Below are 20,395 nucleotides of genomic sequence, written 5' to 3'. Positions count from 1 at the left end.
ATACACTGTACAAAGAGACCCTCCCAGCTCCATACACTGTACAAAGAGACCCTCCCAGCACCATACACTGTACAAGGAGACCCCGCAAGCACCATCCACTGTACAAAGAGACCCTCCCAGCCCCATACACTGTACAAAGAGACCCTCCCAGCACCATACACTGTACAAAGAGACCCTCCCAGCCCCATACACTGCACAAAGAGACCCTCCCAGAACCATACACTGTACAAAGAGACCCTCCCAGCCCCATACACTGTACGAAGAGACCCCGCCAGCCCCATACACTGAACAAAGAGACCCTCCCAGCACCATACACTGTACAAAGAGACCCCGCCAGCCCCATACACTGAACAAAGAGACCCTCCCAGAACCATACACTGTACGAAGAGACCCCACCAGAACCATACACTGAACAAAGAGACCCTCCCAGCACCATACACTGTACAAGGAGACCCCGCCAGCACCATACACTGAACAAAGAGACCCCGCCAGCACCATACACTGTACGAAGAGACCCTCTCAGCAGCATGCACTGTACAAAGAGACCCTCTCAGCTCCTTACACTGAACAAAGAGACCCTCCGAGCACCATACACTGTACAAGGAGACCCTGCAAGCACCATACACTGTACAAAGAGACCCTCCCAGCTCCATACACTGTACAAAGAGACCCTCCTAGCACCATACACTGTACAAAGAGACCCTCTCAGCTCCATACACTGTACAAAGAGACCCTCCCAGCCCCATACACTGTACAAAGAGACCCTCCCAGCACCATACACTGCACAAAGAGACCCTCTCAGCTCCATACACTATACAAAGAGACCCTCCCAGCACCATACACTGTACAAGGAGACCCCGCAAGCACCATCCACTGTACAAAGAGACCCTCCCAGCCCCATACACTGTACAAAGAGACCCTCCCAGCACCATACACTGTCCAAAGAGACCCTCCCAGAACCATACACTGTACAAAGAGACCCTCCCAGCACCATACACTGTACGAAGAGACCCCACCAGCCCCATACACTGAACAAAGAGACCCTCCCAGCACCATACACTGTACAAAGAGACCCTCCGAGCACCATACACTGTACAAAGAGACCCTCCCAGCACCATACACTGTCCAAAGAGACCCTCCCAGCACCATACACTGTACAAAGAGACCCTCCGAGCACCATACACTGTACAAAGAGACCCTCCCAGCACCATACACTGTCCAAAGAGACCCTCCCAGAACCATACACTGTACGAAGAGACCCCACCAGAACCATACACTGAACAAAGAGACCCTCCCAGCACCATACACTGTACAAAGAGACCCTCCCAGCACCATACACTGAACAAAGAGACCCCGCCAGCACCATACACTGTACGAAGAGACCCTCTCAGCACCATACACTGAACAAAGAGACCCTCCCAGCACCATACACTGTACAAAGAGACCCTCCCAGCACGATACACTGTACAAAGAGACCCTCCCAGCACCATACACTGTACAAAGAGACCCTCTCAGCACCATGCACTGTACAAAGAGACCCTCTCAGCTCCATACACTGTACAAAGAGACCCTCCCAGCACCATACACTGTACAAAGAGACCCTCCCAGCACCATACACTGTACAAAGAGACCCTCTCAGCACCATGCACTGTACAAAGAGACCCTCTCAGCTCCATACACTGTACAAAGAGACCCTCCCAGCACCATACACTGTACAAAGAGACCCTCCCAGCACCATACACTGTACAAAGAGACCTCCCCAGCACCATACACTGTACAAAGAGACCCTCCCAGCACCATACACTGTACAAAGAGACCCTCCCAGCACCATACACTGAACAAAGAGACCCTCCCAGCACCATACACTGTACAAAGAGACCCTCCCAGCACCATACACTGTACAAAGAGACCCTCCCAGCACCATACACTGTACAAAGAGACCCTCCCAGCTCCATACACTGTACAAAGAGACCCCGCCAGCCCCATACACTGTACAAAGAGACCCCGCCAGCCCCATACACTGTACAAAGAGACCCTCCCAGCTCCATACACTGTACTAAGAGACCCCACCAGCCCCATACACTGTACAAAGAGACCCTCTCAGCCCCATACACTGTACAAAGAGACCCTCCCAGCTCCATACACTGTACAAAGAGACCCCACCAGCCCCATACACTGTATAAAGAGACCCTCCCAGCACCAAACACTGTACAAAGAGACCCTCCCAGCACCATACACTGTGCAAAGAGACCCCGCCAACACCATACACTGTACGAAGAGACCCCACCAGCCCCATACACTGTACAAAGAGACCCTCCCAGCACCAAACACTGTACAAAGAGACCCTCCCAGCACCATACACTGTGCAAAGAGACCCTCCCAGCCCCATACACTGTACAAAGAGACCCTCCCAGCCCCATACACTGTGCAAAGAGACCCTCCCAGCCCCATACACTGTACAAAGAGACACTTCCAGCACCATACACTGCACAAAGAGACCCTCCCAGCACCATACACTGCACAAAGAGACCCTCCCAGCACCATACACTGTACAAAGATACCCCGCCAACACCATACATTGCACAAAGAGACCCTCCCAGCACCATACACTGTACAAAGAGACCCTCCCAGCACCATACACTGTACAAAGAGACCCTCCCAGCACCATACACTGTACAAAGAGACCCTCTCAGCTCCATACACTGAACAAAGAGACCCTCCCAGCACCATACACTGCACAAAGAGACCCTCCCAGCACCATACACTGTACAAAGAGACCCTCTCAGCTCCATACACTGTACAAAGAGACCCTCCCAGCACCATACACTGTACAAAGAGACCCCGCCAACACCATACACTGCACAAAGAGACCCTCCCAACACCATACACTGTACAAGGAAACCCAAACACCATACACTGTACAAGGAGACCCTCCCAGCACCATACACTGTGCAAAGAGACCCTCTCAGCTCCATACACTGCACAAAGAGACCCTCCCAGCACCATACACTGTACAAAGAGACCCTCCCAGCACCATACACTGTACAAAGAGACCCCACCAACACCATACACTGCACAAAGAGACCCTCCCAGCACCATACACTGTACAAAGAGACCCCGCCAACACCATACACTGTACAAAGAGACCCTCCCAGCACCATACACTGTACAAAGAGACCCCACCAACACCATACACTGCACAAAGAGACCCTCTCAGCTCCATACACTGTACAAAGAGACCCTCCCAGCACCATACACTGTACAAAGAGACCCCGCCAACACCATACACTGCACAAAGAGACCCTCCCAGCACCATACACTGTACAAAGAGACCCTCTCAGCTCCATACACTGTACAAAGAGACCCTCCGAGCACCATACACTGTACAAAGAGACCCTCTCAGCACCAGACACTGCACAAAGAGACCCTCCCAGCACCATACACTGTGCAATGAGACCCTCCCAGCACCATACACTGTACAAAGAGACCCTCCGAGCACCATACACTGTGCAATGAGACCCTCTCAGCACCATACACTGTACAAAGAGACCCCGCCAGCACCATACACTGCACAAAGAGACCCCGCCAACACCATACACTGCACAAAGAGACCCTCCCAGCACCATACACTGTACAAAGAGACCCTCTCAGCACCATACACTGAACAAAGAGACCCTCTCAGCTCCATACACTGTACAAAGAGACCCCGCCAACACCATACACTGCACAAAGAGACCATCCCAGCACCATACACTGCACAAAGAGACCCTCCCAGCACCATACACTGTACAAAGAGACCCTCTCAGCTCCTTACACTGAACAAAGAGACCCTCCGAGCACCACACTGTACAAAGAGACCCTCCCAGCACCATACACTGTACAAAGAGACCCTCTCAGCACCATACACTGAACAAAGAGACCCTCTCAGCTCCATACACTGTACAAAGAGACCCCGCCAACACCATACACTGCACAAAGAGACCCTCCCAGCACCATACACTGCACAAAGAGACCCTCCCAGCACCATACACTGCACAAAGAGACCCTCCCAGCACCATACACTGTACAAAGAGACCCTCTCAGCTCCTTACACTGAACAAAGAGACCCTCCGAGCACCATACACTGTACAAAGAGACCCCGCCAACACCATACACTGCACAAAGAGACCCCACCAACACCATACACTGCACAAAGAGACCCTCCCAGCACCATACACTGTACAAAGAGACCCTCCCAGCACCATACACTGAACAAAGAGACCCCGCCAGCACCATACACTGTGCAAAGAGACCCTCCCAGCACCATACACTGTACAAAGAGACCCCGCCAGAACCATACACTGTACAAAGAGACCCTCCCAGCACCATCCTCTGGAGATGGAGATGCAGCCAGCACCACCCTCTCTACAAAGACCCCTGCCAGCACTATCCTGTGTTCAAAGCGACCCGGCCAGCAGCATTCTCTTCACAAAGTGGTTGTGCTAACAACACATTCTCTGCACAGAGACCCTGACAGCATTTCCTCTGGCTTATTACGTGTGCAAAGATGCCTAGCCAAGGACATCCACTCCCACAAAACCTGTCCAAACCGTTTCAAATGTGCATGGTTTATAAGGGCAGACCACTATACCAATAAGTGAATCCTGGCCAGCTTAGCAACCCAACTACAATATCAATGAGCCTGCTTGAATTTCCAATGAGCCATCATAAAAGATTTGGATGAAAGGCGTGGCCACTATAACCATCTCCTGACCTGTTTTGAAAGTAAAAACGTGTCAAGAAGCAAATTCCAGCATGGTAATTTTAAGACGTAAGGGTCACTGCCAATAGGAACAGAGTGCAAAAAGACTCTAAATTTCAACAGGCCTAACACGTGGAGCTAAACACTATGGAAGATACACTGGGATTGCATTTCCAAAGAAAGGCTCTGGTGTAATACAAAATACACCATTCTGAAGACCAGAAAGTCGAGAATGTATGGCCTGCAATCACATTTCTGAAGCCACAAGTTGGTGTCCAGTAGGAGGGAGTGATCTCCAGCTCTACTTCCACTCTCCTTTGACTAAGAATGAAAGGTGAGGCATCAGTGACTGATTTCCCTTGCTTAGAACACCTCTGAGAATAATTCTAAGGCAAACGCTTCTAAATGGCAGCTAGCATCTCCTGGCGAGCTACTAAATGCACAAGAGATCTCTAAATATGACAATTGATATCAATTTCCATCAGCACCTTTTTTAACTAAACCGATCTAAATGTTTTACGGGGTAATATAAAACCTGGCGGGTGGCCCGGCATCCTGCAAAGTCACCCAAGCAGAGTCCATAGCATTAGCTCTCCTTGTGGAGGACCGCCTGGCACAGTCAGAGATCCCTGCCAGCAGTCGCCCCGCAGCCTTAGTGGACTTCCAAGTAGATGCCATGTTTGGATTGCCAAGCAGATGTAGATGGCTAAATAAATGAATGAAGAGGTCAATGCGCCGAAAATGAAAAAGAAATATATTACAATGCGAATTGTTAATCGTCATATACGCACTGATTACTGTAGCACATAAACATAGACTAGGATTGCATGTGCTAGAACTTTGGAGTGTGTTTTCCGATCTACAGGATCGGTTTAGGGGAAGTAGGGTGAATCTTCCTCCTCTTTAAGCACTGCAGGTGAGACTTCATTGAATTATAAAAAGTGTGAGACACGTCTAAGAGCGCCATATACTTGACAAAATCACCCAATTGATTACACCATAAGTACAAATATTTGCAAGTGAGCCAGCAACATGGCTTTGTCTCCAAAACCTTTTTTTATCTTTTTCAGTGGCCCACAACTCTGGACCTTCTTAACCAAAAACCGTACTCTGTGGCCTCCAGACTAAACACGGGTCCCTCTTAAAGGAATTCAACACGCCACAAAATATCTCATCCAGGACCTGAAGAAATATGATCACATCCCCTCCATCCTGATGAAACTCCACTGGGCCCCTTGCAAGCCTACATCTTATTAAAAACTAGCTGCAGCATTTACAAAGTCATTACAAACTGCACCCCCATCTATCTAAATAGTTAGCTCATCATCTCCGGCACTCCCTCAGCAACAAAACTATCAGACTGGAGAGAAAGTAGTGTAAAAAAATGAAATAAATACTAATCTATGCACCCAGAATTTGACAAGATCCTCATGTCAAACAGGACCAATCCAATCCTGCTCTAATTCAGGAAAGAGTGAACATGCATCTCTTCATAGAGCGCTACATGATGAAGCATTAATAGTCCACAAACCAGTTTCCTCTCAAATCTCTGGTGCTCTGTATCCGGCTTTAACCCTTTTTAATCACTCCACTGCCTTAGCTATGTTCACCATATACAAATATGACATACATACATACATTCATTTTCCCAAACCATGATTCGATCGACTGTAAATTATTTTTCCGAATATGGGCAATGTGACAAGGTATAAACCAATGGGGTAGCAGCAAAGTTGTATTCTGGGTGGACATGAGTTTTGTTTGCAATTTCAAAATGACAAATTGCTTAATTAAGAAGCATTATTTAAAAATGCTGATCGAAAATATATGCTAACTTGACAGATATTACTCTAATGTATGCATTTTTTAGAAACAGTGATTGATATATTAATCAAATATATCCAACAAGAGCAGTATTAGCTCAACCCGGCCGCTCAGGCATTAATTCCGTAATATAAGTACAATTGGACTCGACCTTCTAATGGTTCTACTGCTCAGAAATCATAAAGTCAAATGGACAAATATATGTAAAAAGGGGGTGCTTAGAGAGTCCCCAAAAATGTATTATCTAAATTTAAATTAAAACAATACAATGACAGTTCAAATTCTTGTTCCAATCATGCTACTTCTTCTTTCGGGTTCAGCCATTGCACAAAAATTGCTTGGGAAGCCAAGTAAGTATTATTCCAAATTTGGCTTGATGTAATGATCATTCAAGCACTGAGATTCAACTCATAGATTTCCACATAATGCAGGAGCCAAGGCATGATATTTCAAACTAAACATATTCTTCACAAAATCCAACAGCAGCCCAGCCAATCCATTTCATCCCTAAAACGGACTTTATCAGAATTTAGAAAAATTATTTGTCTTCTCTCTTTTAGTGACTCTTATCTGGATAGCGATATCTCATATTGTGGCTAGAGAATCCTTATCATGATATGGATTCATGTAGATGTGATTTGGTGCAATTCTGCTTAATGTAGCAGGTGTCACTGGGGATACAGTCACTCTACGCCAGAATTTGAATGGGATATCTCTATCCAGAAAAGCAACATTAAAAGAGAGAAGAAGAATAATCTTTCTAATCCCTGAGGAAGTCCCTGAAAGGGACGAAACGCGTTGGCTGGTCTGCTATTGGATTTTCTAAAGAATAGGTTTGCCTTGAAATATCATGCCATGGCTCCTACATTATATTGAAATCTATGAGAAGAATCAATGTGTTTGAATGGTCACTACATTTATTCAAATTTGGAATCTTACTTACTCGGTTTCCTAAGCAATTTTTGTGTATTGGCTAGACCTGAAAGAGAAAGTTGCATGATTGGAAAATGAATTTATACGGACATTGTATTGAGTTAATTTAAGATTAGATTACATTTCTTGGGATTTCCTAAGCACTCCCTTTTTATGTATATATGATCTAATAATCATATAAGGTTCAGCGAGAGGTTATGGGAGTGTTCAGAAATGTTTAGGCGCTCTACGGGTAGTGGTCAGTGAGTCACTCGAAAAATTGGTGGTTGGTGCTACTTGTTCTGAGATAACCCTTGTCTCAGAAAAGGAAGGTGGAGGAAACCTCTATCTTCTGTATGTGTAAAAACAAAGTCAAGCGAGTAAGGTCGATTTTACTCAGACGCGCGGACATCTTTCTCCCTCGATACCACGACCACAAGCTCAAAGGCTAGGGTTAGCGGATTTGCTTCCCTTTGCCCCCCGATCGCTCATCCGGCGTCGGACCTTCCTAATACCTTGACTACTGATACGCTCAGAGCACCTCCTCTACGCGTCCTCCCTCTCTCACACCCGATCAGGACCGGGTTGGAACTATCACCGGTCCGACGACACAGCTTGCATCATTATATCCTACAGCCCTGAAGAGTCACGGGTTTACCCCGGTGTTGACGAAACACGTGTCGGCTGGTTTTTCTTGTGAAACAAATACTGAAATTGAATGAATAAACACCTTACGAATCAAAGACATTGGAGTTTGATCCTATCCTTTCCATTAAATGAATACCAAACTTAACTGTTGAACATATATGCAGGTTGTGTGCGCTTGACTTTGTTTTTATGATCTAATAATCAGTTTAGCTATCTATTGGAGTAACTGTCAGCCAATTTATCTGTCCAGAACTCAGCATTGTTCAACAAGGCACACAGTTTCCATTCTGCCATCTGGCTTATGAACTCATGGCGTTTGCTATCTGTTTTTTTGCCAGGTTGACTTTCAAGAACACATTTTGTAGCTATTGATGTGAGTTTCATGTTATCGGAATTGAGTTTTACTTAGCATTGCTAGCTTTCAAAAACTTCAGCGAGGTGGAAAGCTATTTTTGGTGCTGACTTTGCTAGCCTGGGACAAACTGCCATTACCTCTGTGCCAAACATCTGGTCATCTGATGTTTTGAAGGCAAGAAAAGACCTCGGCACAGATGTTTGAAACCATTTAGCAGTCGCAAAGCCTGCGATTCGCTAGATCACAGAATTAGCTACAGCTAAACTGCTTTTTTAAATGTACTTAACCCATTTTGTGATACTGTAACTTGTTTAGAAATGAATTATGAATTGCAATTTAGAAGGGGGTTGTTTAATGTGTCAAATTCAAATTCACACTGCTGTGTATAATTGGTTTACAACCACATTTTCAGTTGCAAACCTTGACAGGTTAGCAACTCCTCAAAGGAGTTTGAAACTCGCATTGCACCACATTCATCTTAATTTGATCTCCTGAAGGCAGATCATAAAAGATACATACAATAAGAAATATGTGTCTTATGTGTCACAAGACAATTAAGTTCTTCTGTGCACTCAATTTTAATCTATTTATCCGATGTTATTAGTACAAGTTCATGTTGTGCTACTCCATCCTAGCACTGTGTGTGGCAGTGCTCATATATGATTCAAACTACGTGGGTCAGACTAATCTGTTCCTTAGGAGGTGTGCACTTTTACATAAAACAAAAACGTTTCTTCACTGAGTTATACTCGATTCATTAAAGATTTTCAAAAACTCCTTGATTGATTATTCTGTGATTTTTATTCATTCATATGCTTCATATGTCAATTCAAAATCATTGAATCATGGAATTCATAACTGGCAGTTTAATCCAAAAATAGTTTGTATCGTACCCAATGCATTTCGGGTCATTCTACGACCCTTCATCAGGGGTCTAAAGGAAAAAATACAGAAAAACCTTGTGAGCAGGTCTCCACTTAAAAATTAAATATTAGTTCATATAAACATATTCAGTAAAACATGATTGCATCAAGAATTACAGTGCTGATCATCAATTCGGTTGTATACCATGGTGTTTCAAATTACAAGGAATAACCTGTCTTTCATGCAGTATCTAGTGTATTAACATCTCTTGCCATAGCGACTCTACAATGCAACTGGATTAAGCCGCGTGTGTTGCGAGTATAACGCTAAAGCGCTACAATTTTTATCAAACTGCATGTCACAAGATCAAGCCGCGTTGAATAAGCGTATTACACAAGAAATATAGTCCCGCAATCTAAACACGTTCAAATAACTTACTTCCAAACATATGATTGCGTGGATGCATAGAGTAGAATTCTAAGTGAAACGACTTCTTGATTCGGAATCACGTGACAGTATCTAACCTATGAGTTCAATGATTTAACGCAACCCGTGGTGTGAGCCAATCTATCCGCTATTTACGCACAATTCACCTCCGTAATGTCTTGACTAATATATTTCACATCATACACTCTTGATAATATTGTAGGTGCATGACAATATAATTTTTATAAACATAGGTTTTGAAATGGTGATAAGAGTCCTTTCGCAGATCACATGACAAGGTACAAATAGCGGATAGGTTGGCTCACATCATGGGTTGTGGTAAATCATTGCCCTCATAGGTTAGATACTGTCATGTGATTCCGAATCAGGAAGTTGGTTCACTTGGAATTCTACTCTACACGTCCACGCGATCGTATGTTTGGAAGTAAGTTATTCAAACACGTTTAGATTGTGGGACTATATTTCTTGTGTAATACGCTTATTCAATGCGGCTTGATCTTGTGACATGCGGTTTGTTAAAAGTTGTACCACTGTAGCGTTATACTCGCAACACACGCGGCTTAATCTGGTTGCATTGTAGAGTTGTTATGGTAAGAGATGCTAACACACTAGATACTGCATGAAAGACAGGTTATTCCATGTAATTTAAAACACCATGGTATACAGCCGACTTGATGATCAGCACTGTAATTCTTAATGCAATCATGTTTTACTGAATATGTTTATATGAACTAATATTTAATTTTTAAGTGGAGACCTGCTCACAAGGTTTTTCTGTATTTTTTCCTTTAGACCCCTGATGAAGGGTCGTAGAATGACCCGAAATGCATTGGGTACGATACAAACTGTTTTCGGATTAAACTGCCAGTTATGAATTCCACGATTCAATGATTTTGAATTGACATATGAAGCATATGGATGAATAAAAATCACAGAATAATCAACCAAGGAGTTTTTGAAAATCTTTAATGAATCGAGAATAACATGGTGAAGAAACGTTTTTGTTTTATGCAAAAGTGCACACACCCTAAGGAACAGATTTGTCTGACTTATGTGTCATAAGACACATGTTGAAAAGCTAAAAATGATAAAATAATTTACAATATGTAAAGTGACAGTGCAAACATTTTTAATCTAAGGACATCAAAGCTACAAAAACAATAAAATGGGTAAAGAATAAGATGCCACATTTTCAGTTGCAAACCATTGACAGGTTACCAACTTCTCAAAGGAGGTGGAAACTCATATGCAAAAGGTAAAGGGTCACTCTGGAAACACTTCCCTATTATGAATGAAAAAAAGTTTGTATGGGAGTGGGCTGGCGTCCAGAGGACCAATGCCATCTCTTAAACTTTTTTTTTTTAAGTATATATTTTTTTCTTAAATGCAGCCCCATTTCCTTTAAGGAAAACTGGCCGATTTTTTTTAAGTACTTTATTTAAATGGGATCACAGATATGCTGTTCTTGCTGACTCCAGCAGGCCACCAACTCTGTCCTGGCATTCAGTCAGAGTAAGTCATTGTAAGGTAGGGCAGATTGTGACCACCTGCAAATGGCGAGTTTGCAAATTGACCTGTTAGTACATAGGTTGATTTCAAACGTCTGATTTCCTTGGCATATGTTGGTGCACAATTTGTGGCTGCTTTTTGCAAATTAAATGTTAGTACTTTCTGGCCCCAGGTTATTATCAAATCTTCTTTGATATTGGACATGTCCATCAGGTTCAGGAACTCCTCAAACGTCAAAAAATATCAGCAGTATATGAGAGCTCTACAGAAGCTTCTTAACATAACATGGCAATATATGTTTGGTGTACGTATAACTGTTGGTATAAGCATAAATAATAAAATCATGATTCCAAGTATATGTACAAATATACATAAACATAAGTAATATTATAAGTATAGGTACAATAACAAATACTTATATAAATGTAGGTGTTTAGGTATAAATATGATTCTAAACCTAGGTGTAGGTATAAACATAATTGTAGGAGTCCCATACTAATGGCACGGTATATTCTGTACAAATACTAGTTAACAATACCAAAGGCAATAGGTATAAGTACAGATGTATGACCATACCTCATATAATGAACAGTAACGATGTGTGTAAGCACAGCTAAATATATAAATATGCATAAGGATGGAACTATTAGCCCAAGTACGGGATATGTATTAAAATTCTAATAGCAAAGTAAAAATAGGATTTAATGTTTTCATTTCCACTTTCAGCAATTAAAATCACTGTCAACCAACTCAAAGGCCCCTCTCCTAGGCTGAATTCATCTAGAGGATTGTGGGGAGGATAAAAATACATAAAACGTGATGCCAAGAATTTTCTTTGGACAGTTTGTACTGGGAATTTGAACCAATATTACCTGGAGACCTGGGAGACTCAAACAGTGGGGTTATACTTCACCTGTGAGCAAATATGTTCTCTAACTACATTCTCTCATTCATCCCAAACCCCCTACCACTATTCTGATCCCCAAAATAACCCTTTCTAGACTCTTCCCTCCTCTACCCCTCCTTGCCTAATCTCATACCTCTTTTACTAATCTGATCTCCCAAACAAGCCTTTCTAAACCCACCCCTCTGACTCTTGCCCCTCCACCTCCCATTTACTCATTCCAAACACCCTCCTACTGCGATGAACTAAAAAAAACCAGAAAATCTTTCTAGACTCCTCCCTCTTCTTTCTTTCCACTATTTTTTCAATCCAAATAATAGACTAACGTGTCCAGCACTCAAATTAATTTTTTATTTCCCTACTATAATTCCCTACTAATCCTATTTGGGTTCCGGAGTAGTGTGCTACCCCCTAAAAAAGCGCTTAAGCACCTCTTCAGGGGTAGCAAGTACTATATAAATGCAAGCCCTTCCCTCTTCCATTCCTCCAGTATCCTTTACAATCCCAATAACAGACTAACATGTCCACCGCTCAAATTAATTTCATATTTCCCCAGACTAATTCACCACTAATCCTTTATGGGAACTTGAGTAGCGTGCTACCCGCCGAGAAAGCGCTTCAAAGCCTCGGCAGGGGTAGTAAGTGCTATATAAATGCAATTACAATACAATAGAAATAAACATACAGAAATGTGTATAGGCAGTGTCTGGTGCGCCCATTTTTGTCGATTAGAAGACAGAAAATAGTAGATAGGTCTAGAAGGAGCAAGCAGGGGACGGGGGTGAATTGAGGACCAGGGAGATTGTTCTGGAAGGAACACGCAGGGGAGTGAAATGAAGCCCAATGAGTTATTTTAGGTAAAACAGAAAGGGGGTGGAAGACCCATGGACTATTTTTAGAAACAAAATGAACTGAATGGGAGGGCAGTAGATATTTCTAGAAACAGCATGCTGGGAACGAAAAACAAGAAAATCCTCCCAGATAAACTGTGCTGGGAATAAAACACCACTGAGCAATTGTTGGTACAGTATGCAGGGAATGGAAGATCCAGGAAGTAGATCTAAATGCAGCACAGATAACCGACGCCCTGCGAGCTATGTTTAGATACAGCATGCATGGAATCGAAAACATATTCTGCTTTGGGTTCAGGTTGCAGTTAATGGAAGTCGAAGGAACAGCATCCAGTGAATGGAATACCGAGAAACGTCATCATGGAATGTACGACTATGGAAGAGCGTGCATTAGACTGAAGACTGTGCAGTGAATGAACAACTACGGAACAGCATGGCGTGAATGGAAAGGTTAAGCATGAGAATGCAATGAATGAAAGACTAATGGATAGCATGTAATGAATGGTGGACCACTGAGATTCAAACGGGAACACCACGCAGGCTATAGAAAGCTTCAGAACTAGTTTCAGTACCAGCATGGTCCGTGGAACAGAAGACTCTTTCCTAAATTACCTGCGAGAACAAAATGCAGGGCATTGGAGAGAAAGAGCTTCATCCAACAACAGTCTGAAACAGGAAGACGAAGGTATTTCTTCCAGAAATAGCAAAGACTGCAGTAAATAATGTGGTTGTCCTCTTGAGCTTAGGAAGCCACAATAAATAAACTGAATGGTATAGTTTAGTTTAATTTAATAGTTTAGTTTAAGAGAGCTGCACCGGCACAAATGAAATGCAATAACACATTTTGCAATTGCTCAGCTCAATGGTGTAGGCATCTATCTACCTCACAAGGATAAGAGACAGAAAAACAGCCACACATCTCTGCAGAAGGTGCCTAACCCAGTCCTTTCCATGTACACAAACTATGTAAAAGATCTGAACTCTGCACACTCACCTTGACTGCGTCACCATGGCAGAGTCTGTCCAGCGATGTGTCATTGACTCTCAGGATTTGGTCCCCAATCCGCAGTCCCTCCTGTTCCGCCAAGGAACCTGGCTCCACCAAGGACACATATATTCCCACTCCATGCTCCGAGCCCCCCCTGATGCTGAAGCCCAGACCCTCGTTGGTTCGGTTCCTCCTGAGAACCACCTGTCGTATCTCCCCACCATGCAAGGCATCCACAAGCAATGGGGAGGTGGCATATTCCAGTGGTGGGGTCCTGGTAGGGTCAGAAGGAGCAGTCCCATACTCCATGGGTGGACTCCTACCAGGACCCCCAAGTCCTGCCCCATAATCAGTTGGCACATTCCTGTATGGGACATTGTAGTCAGGCGGTCTGATGTAAGGCCCTTCTGAGGTATATTGGTCGAAGAGTAGCTGGTCGGAGCGCGGGATAACGAGGCGCAATAATGGTAGGAGCTGTCGCTGAGATGGGCTGCGCAGAAGCACTCTCAGGCTTTGCACCAGGTCATAAACATTCCTGCGACCATGGTACACATTCAGGCAGTGGATGAACTGCTCCCGCTCAGCCTCACTTAACAACACGGTCAGGGCACGGTGCAACCTCCGCACATTGGCGGAGAGTAGCCTTCCTCCCCCAGAATCTGAGCCCATGGAGGAGCCAGGGGACGAGTTCAGGGACACACCCTCCAAATCCGAGCTCATGGCCCCCTTAAAATCCCCCGGGATGCATTAAATTGTCTGGACCAGGGCAGTCAAAGCATCTTCAGCCTATCTTCATTGCAAGGCAGAAAGCCTTCTCATCTCAGCTTCCATGGATGACTTTGATGCACACAGTAGCACATGTAATTCTCAAGCCTACGGGCACATATTGCCCAGCCTCCTACAAATACAAATGGACCCCTCACTCCTGAGCAGGTAACAGTAAAACATGGCTTCCTGGTGCGGAAGCGAGTGGTCTGATGATCTCCAGTACATTCATCTGCCTAGAGGTCCACACAGCGCAGTACAATCTGGGTGAAGGGAAAGGTAGCTGCCTAGTATCTCATTCAGTTATCCTCCCACCAGCGGTAGATCATGAGTTTTCCTTCTCGCTTTTTCGACACCAACAGTGAGATATGGGATCTCCTCTTCCTTTCCTTGGACACCGGTGTTAAATTCAGACAAGTCTTTCCCTATCCTACACTTGCACACCAGCAGTAAATTGAAAGATATCGTCTTCTCCTCTGCTTGGACACCAATAGTAAATGAAAATATACTTTTTTGTCCTCTATTTGGTCACCAATAGTAAATTAAGAGATATCTTCTCCTCCACTTGGACACTGGCACTAATCCAAGAGATGTTGCCTTTTCCTCTCCTTGGACACCACTGGTAAGTTCAGAGATGTCCTCTATCCCTCCTTTGACACCAGCTGTAAGTTAGAGGATATCTTCTGCTACTCTCTGTGGACATCTGTGTTGCATTAATAGCTTTCTCACTGTCCTCTCTTTGGACACCGCTGGTAGGTTAATCAAGAGCCACTTCTCTGTTTGGACAAGCGTACAAGTTAAGAGATTTCTCATTCACTTCTCCTTGGACATCAGCTGAAAGTTAAGATATGCAGCCTTTTTCTCTCCTTGGACAGCAGTGGTAGGTCATGAGGTCTCTTTCTTCTGTGGCTTCAGAGCTGTAGAATAACTAGGGATGCTGGTCCCGGTTCTCTTAGGGCGCCTCCCTCCAGGCTCCTCTTGTGGCTAGCAGCGAGCAGTGAGCTTGGCTGACTGGACTGCTGGGCATATGCGTGTCCTCCTGGGGATGCAGGGAACTCTGCTGCTGGTCTGGAAACACTGCTTTGTAGGGAGGAGCTTTGTGGGCTGTCTGGGGGCTCTGAGCAGGGTGCTCAGCTGTGCAGTGGTCGGAGGTTGCTTCACATGCTCATTGGATATAGCTGATGTGGTGAAAGTTGCTCCTCTGTATGGTGAGACTGCTCTGAGCTGGGGTTTGTGCCTGTGCCACTCAAGAAGCTTGCCTGGTTATTGGTGCTACATTTAGCATTAGGTGCGTAGACGGCTTGAACTCTAGAGGTTGTATTCGGGGTGCGTCGTACTGCTCAAGGGTAGTTCTGTCTGTTGTTCCGCACCTGTGCTGCAGTGCATGCAGGTATTTATCGGGGTGGTTGCTCGCCTGGCGGACTGCACACAAAGCCAGATTGTGGAGGGCCAGGTTGCTTGCAGCTGGAAGGTGCCAACACAGGGTGTGGTCCTGCTAGTAAGCTCTGCTCAGTCTGATTGCTCTGTTGCTTGTTTCTGCTACACCCAGTGCATAAGTGTCGGGCGAGCTTTTGTGCGAACTTATTTGCTGTTGGCATTGAACATGATGATTGGTGTCTGTGCTACCTGTTGCTGGACGGGATGCTCGACTGACTGCTGGTGAGACTGAGGAAGTGTAGGTACCTGCTCATATACAAGACGTTTCAATCCCTGTTGCTCCTGCAAAGGGTGATTCGGTGCTTTTGAATGTGTATAAGGTGGTTGGTTGGTTTGGCTGTTGTTGCTAGGTCTGCTGCCTGAGGGTACTGCGCATGGAGTTTGGTTCCCCCTTGCTGTACAGGTAGCTTGATTGAAAGTTCTGTCTTTGCGCAGTGGTGGCCGGTCGTTGCTGTGCCTGTCCACGCATAAGGAACCGGCTATCTGGCGGAGCCACACGCCGCGCCAGGCTGGCAGGTGGTGGTGGTCTGGTTGTGTAAAGTCTAGCTGCTTGTTGTGGCTGTGCGCGTCCCTCCCTGCTCGCTTGTGTTACGCACGATGCCCAGATGCCTGTTGTGCTCGCCACTATGATGTGTTCTCCGACGGGGGTTCACACAGCGTTTAGCTGCCTGGAAGCTCTGTGCACAGTCCCTTCTTGTTGGCGCTGTGCGCAATTAGTGGCCGGTCACACCATGTCTGTTTGTTGCTGAACACGGTGCTCGATGACCTGTTGATTCTTGGTTGCGTGTACGGGTAGCTACAAGACTAGGTTGCCTGTTTATGCAATGCACAGAACCGGTATGCTTGTTTGAGCCGCGCGCTGTGCTTGGTTGCTTCTTGGGAGGGCAAACGGTTGCCGGGTCCCTCTTTGAATTCTACGTGGTGCTTGGTTGTTTATTTGCTTCTGTACGCGGAGGCTAGCTGGTTTATAGTACTGTGCGGTATGCACTGTTCAAGGGTGCCTGCTGGTGCCACGCACGTCCATGGCTGCCGTGGGCTCGTGCCGCTCGCTGTTCCTTGCTGCCTGTTGGTGTGGTATGACAGCGATGGGCTGCCTCTTGGGAGAGTGCACAGTTCCTGCCTGTCGGTGCTGCTCTGCGGGTCGGTGCTCCGTCCGATGCAGTGTCCGCGCACGGTGCTTGCTGCCTGTTGATGCCGTATAGGTGCGTGCGCTGCGCGCAGTGCCCGCAGTTGGCGCAGCGCACGGTGTGGTGTGCAGGGATCCTGCCAGCCAGGCGGCCGAGCCTCCAGGACCCCCTCCGGCAGTGTGCAGTCCCTCACTCCGACAAGGAGCCGAACCCCAGCTGTCTCCGTTTCTTCTCTGCGCTCTCGGATCCCTGTATGATCCGAGTACCCCCGGCTCGCTCCTTTCTGCTGTCAAAGTTTTTTTTTTAGTTAGTTTGTTGTCCTGGGCTCAGTATCCCGCGTGTGCTGCGCGCTGCGGAGCTTCCCGGGAAGGGGACCCCTCATCTCCGGCAGTGCTAGTGATGCGCTCCGAGAAGCTGCTCCAACTCCCCACACCTGCTGCCTCTGCAGAAGTCACTTCTCCCCGCGCAGGTCCCCGGACAGGGCAGCAGGTGCCCCCCAGTGCCCAGGGTCACGCGTGGGGTGCGTCTTGAGGCTGCAGCGCTCTACAGAAAGTGCCGGCTGCCCTCCTCGTCTCCTCGGGCGCCCTCCCTAACGCCGGTGGCTCCGATGCTCCTGGCTGCCAGGTTCAGCCCTGTCAGCGGCTCCTCTTCAGGAAATGACGTGTCGGCTCAGGAGCCGGTTGCCAGGAGACGGAGGGACACAGTCCAGCTCTGCATAGGTGAAGCGAACAGTGCCTGGGGCTGCAGATGCGCTGGGGGTGCCCGGGGGCTTTATCTAGGTAGGGCCTGGCGACCGGAGTGCCCCGAGGGTCCGTGAACGGGGCAGCTACTTTCAGTCTAGGAGAAACAAGCCCTGGGGTTATGGAGTCACTCACCCAAGTGAGGCTTCAAATAGGTAAACATACAGTTCGGACAAAATTCAAATATTCTGCGGAATCCCTAAACTGAATGAAGTTCATACCAAATACCGATGTTTGCTTTCTCGCGCCTTTTTCGACTTCCCTTCATAAATCGATGCCAGGCCTCTGGGATCAGTTTATTTATTTTCGAGGTATCACATTTAGAAGAATTTCGAACACACTATAGCAGAGGCTGAAATAGTAACCCTCACAAAACACCTCAGTGCCCAATACTCAGTTGCGCAGCCAGTGTGACACGGGCACTTGTGCAAGAAAGGACGTGGGCCATCTGGATGTTGTCTGCATTATAAAAATAAAAAGCAATAATTAGGATTCAGGGCCTCTGGGCCCGGTGTCACTGCACCTGCTGTACCAATGGAAGCTATGCCCCTTCCACTGCCGCCGTTACACCTGTGTGATTCTCAGGGATGAACATTGTAGTGTTGCATCAGCAGAGTCTGGAAGGAGGCGTGCTGCCAGGTTATACTTAATACGGTGCTTGAAATTGAAAAATAAAAGTGCAGGTACTCTGTAGCAGAGTACCTGATGGTTTCTGAGAAGTGCCGGTACTCTCCAATTAAAGATATTGCATGTCTCTTGAGAAGTGCCGGTACACTCCTCCTCAAAATAAAAAAGTGCCGGTACTCCGTACGGAACGGTACCGGCTCATTTAACGCACTGACTTAATTCTTCATGTACGAGCCTCAGAACGAGAAGTGTTAGGTGACACCTGAGCCTGTTGTCTTTTGCTCTTTGTGGCAGGTGCATTAACCCTCTGCTCTGCCTTACCAGTTAACGTGAATACCTACCTACCGCATATGTCAGCAACGCCTGGGGCAGCTAACTCTTCTTCAGTCATATGTTTCTTCGTGCATTGTGGGACTTGCAGTTCTGCGTCCTACACAAATGTCAAACTACAAACGCAAACAGGCACTGGGAGAGCCACTCACCCCTAACACGACACCTTGAGAGCTCGGTGTGATAAGCGTAGCAGGGAGTAGATCGGTTTACCAGCTTCCACTACTCCGCTGTAGGGAGCTGCATTTAATATCAAGGTCAGTAAAACGAAGTGTGCTCAAGCATGTATTCACAGTGCTACGAAACGACAAAAGACATTCAACAGTACGCGCTTTTATTTTCTTATAGAGCGTCGGGCGCCAGAAGCATCTACTATTCTCATTCCGTGTTTCAAAATGGTGAAAAGGGCAAAAAAGCGCGCGATGCTTCCTGGTCGCCCTGCAGCGTTCAGAAAGAATGATGATTGGTAATGAGGACAGACGGAATCCTGATGGGACCCCCACGCGGGCCTTGCTCTGTCTGTGACAAGAAATGCTGAAAGGCTCGGAAGCCCTCGGACCCCATGTCGCCTGCATCTAACATATTTATCACCTCAGGCACTTTCTTAAATTCATGTACCCATCCCTAACATTCAAGCCCTCTCTCACTTCTGTCCAAATCATGCAATATTCCCAGCATTCAGTTCGCTGCATCCTCTCTCCGTGGTATCAGTATTCTTACATCTAATCTGATTATTTTGAAATGTAAATCATTAAAATTAAATTAATGAAAAACAACACTTTATATTTGTGAGGCACCTCTCACAAAAGAGAGGTGTTCAGATAGTGCAGTAGGTTGAAAAGCTTGCTGAGAAAATACGCGCAGGGTCCTTAAAGCTTGACACTGCTCTGACACCACCTTGGGTGACTTCACCTTCGTCCTCACAATATCGATAGGAGAAGTGCTGTCCAGTTGATATTAGCATCTGATATCACGTGGTGGTGACGAGTGGAAAGCACGAGCTGAATTGTATTTTCAACCTATCTGCATCCACACAATGTGTAATCTTAGGCTGATCAGTTTGTCAACTCCCTCCGATCTCAGTAACCTTGGTAGTGCCAATATGGTGATGCGAACTATACAATTGCACATTAGCTTAACTGTGAATCTATATTCGGACAAATTCTGGTGGGTGTCAAAAAAGTTCCTCTTTTATAAAAGAGGCCCGTGGTAATTAAAGAGATCCCATCGCCTGGGTGTTTATTTCCTGCAGAGGGCAGTCACCGTGGTGATGTGCTCCCTGAATGGAAGGGCCCTCTGCTGGGAGGGAATTACCGCTCCGTGCAG

The 20,395-nt window shown here is 45.9% G+C and overlaps 1 protein-coding gene across 1 annotated transcript in view; it reads right to left on the bottom strand.

The window, feature by feature from the left end:
* WHRN (whirlin) overlaps positions 1-15,596 on the bottom strand; it is an 871,032-nt gene extending 855,436 nt beyond the window's left edge. The window contains exons 1-2 of the mRNA XM_078640355.1: positions 14,354-15,596; positions 14,050-14,263 (exon numbers count right to left, since the gene is read on the bottom strand). Of these exons, the coding sequence (XP_078496481.1) occupies positions 14,050-14,263; positions 14,354-14,763 (624 nt within the window). The 5' untranslated portion in view covers positions 14,764-15,596. The remainder of the gene's footprint in view (positions 1-14,049; positions 14,264-14,353) is intronic.
* Between the last annotated feature and the right edge of the window lie 4,799 nt (positions 15,597-20,395).

This window comes from Lissotriton helveticus, chromosome 5_1, assembly GCF_964261635.1.
Source record: "Lissotriton helveticus chromosome 5_1, aLisHel1.1, whole genome shotgun sequence".
In the NCBI taxonomy this organism is placed as follows: Eukaryota; Metazoa; Chordata; class Amphibia; order Caudata; family Salamandridae; genus Lissotriton; species Lissotriton helveticus.
This window is presented reverse-complemented; position numbering and strand designations above follow the sequence as displayed.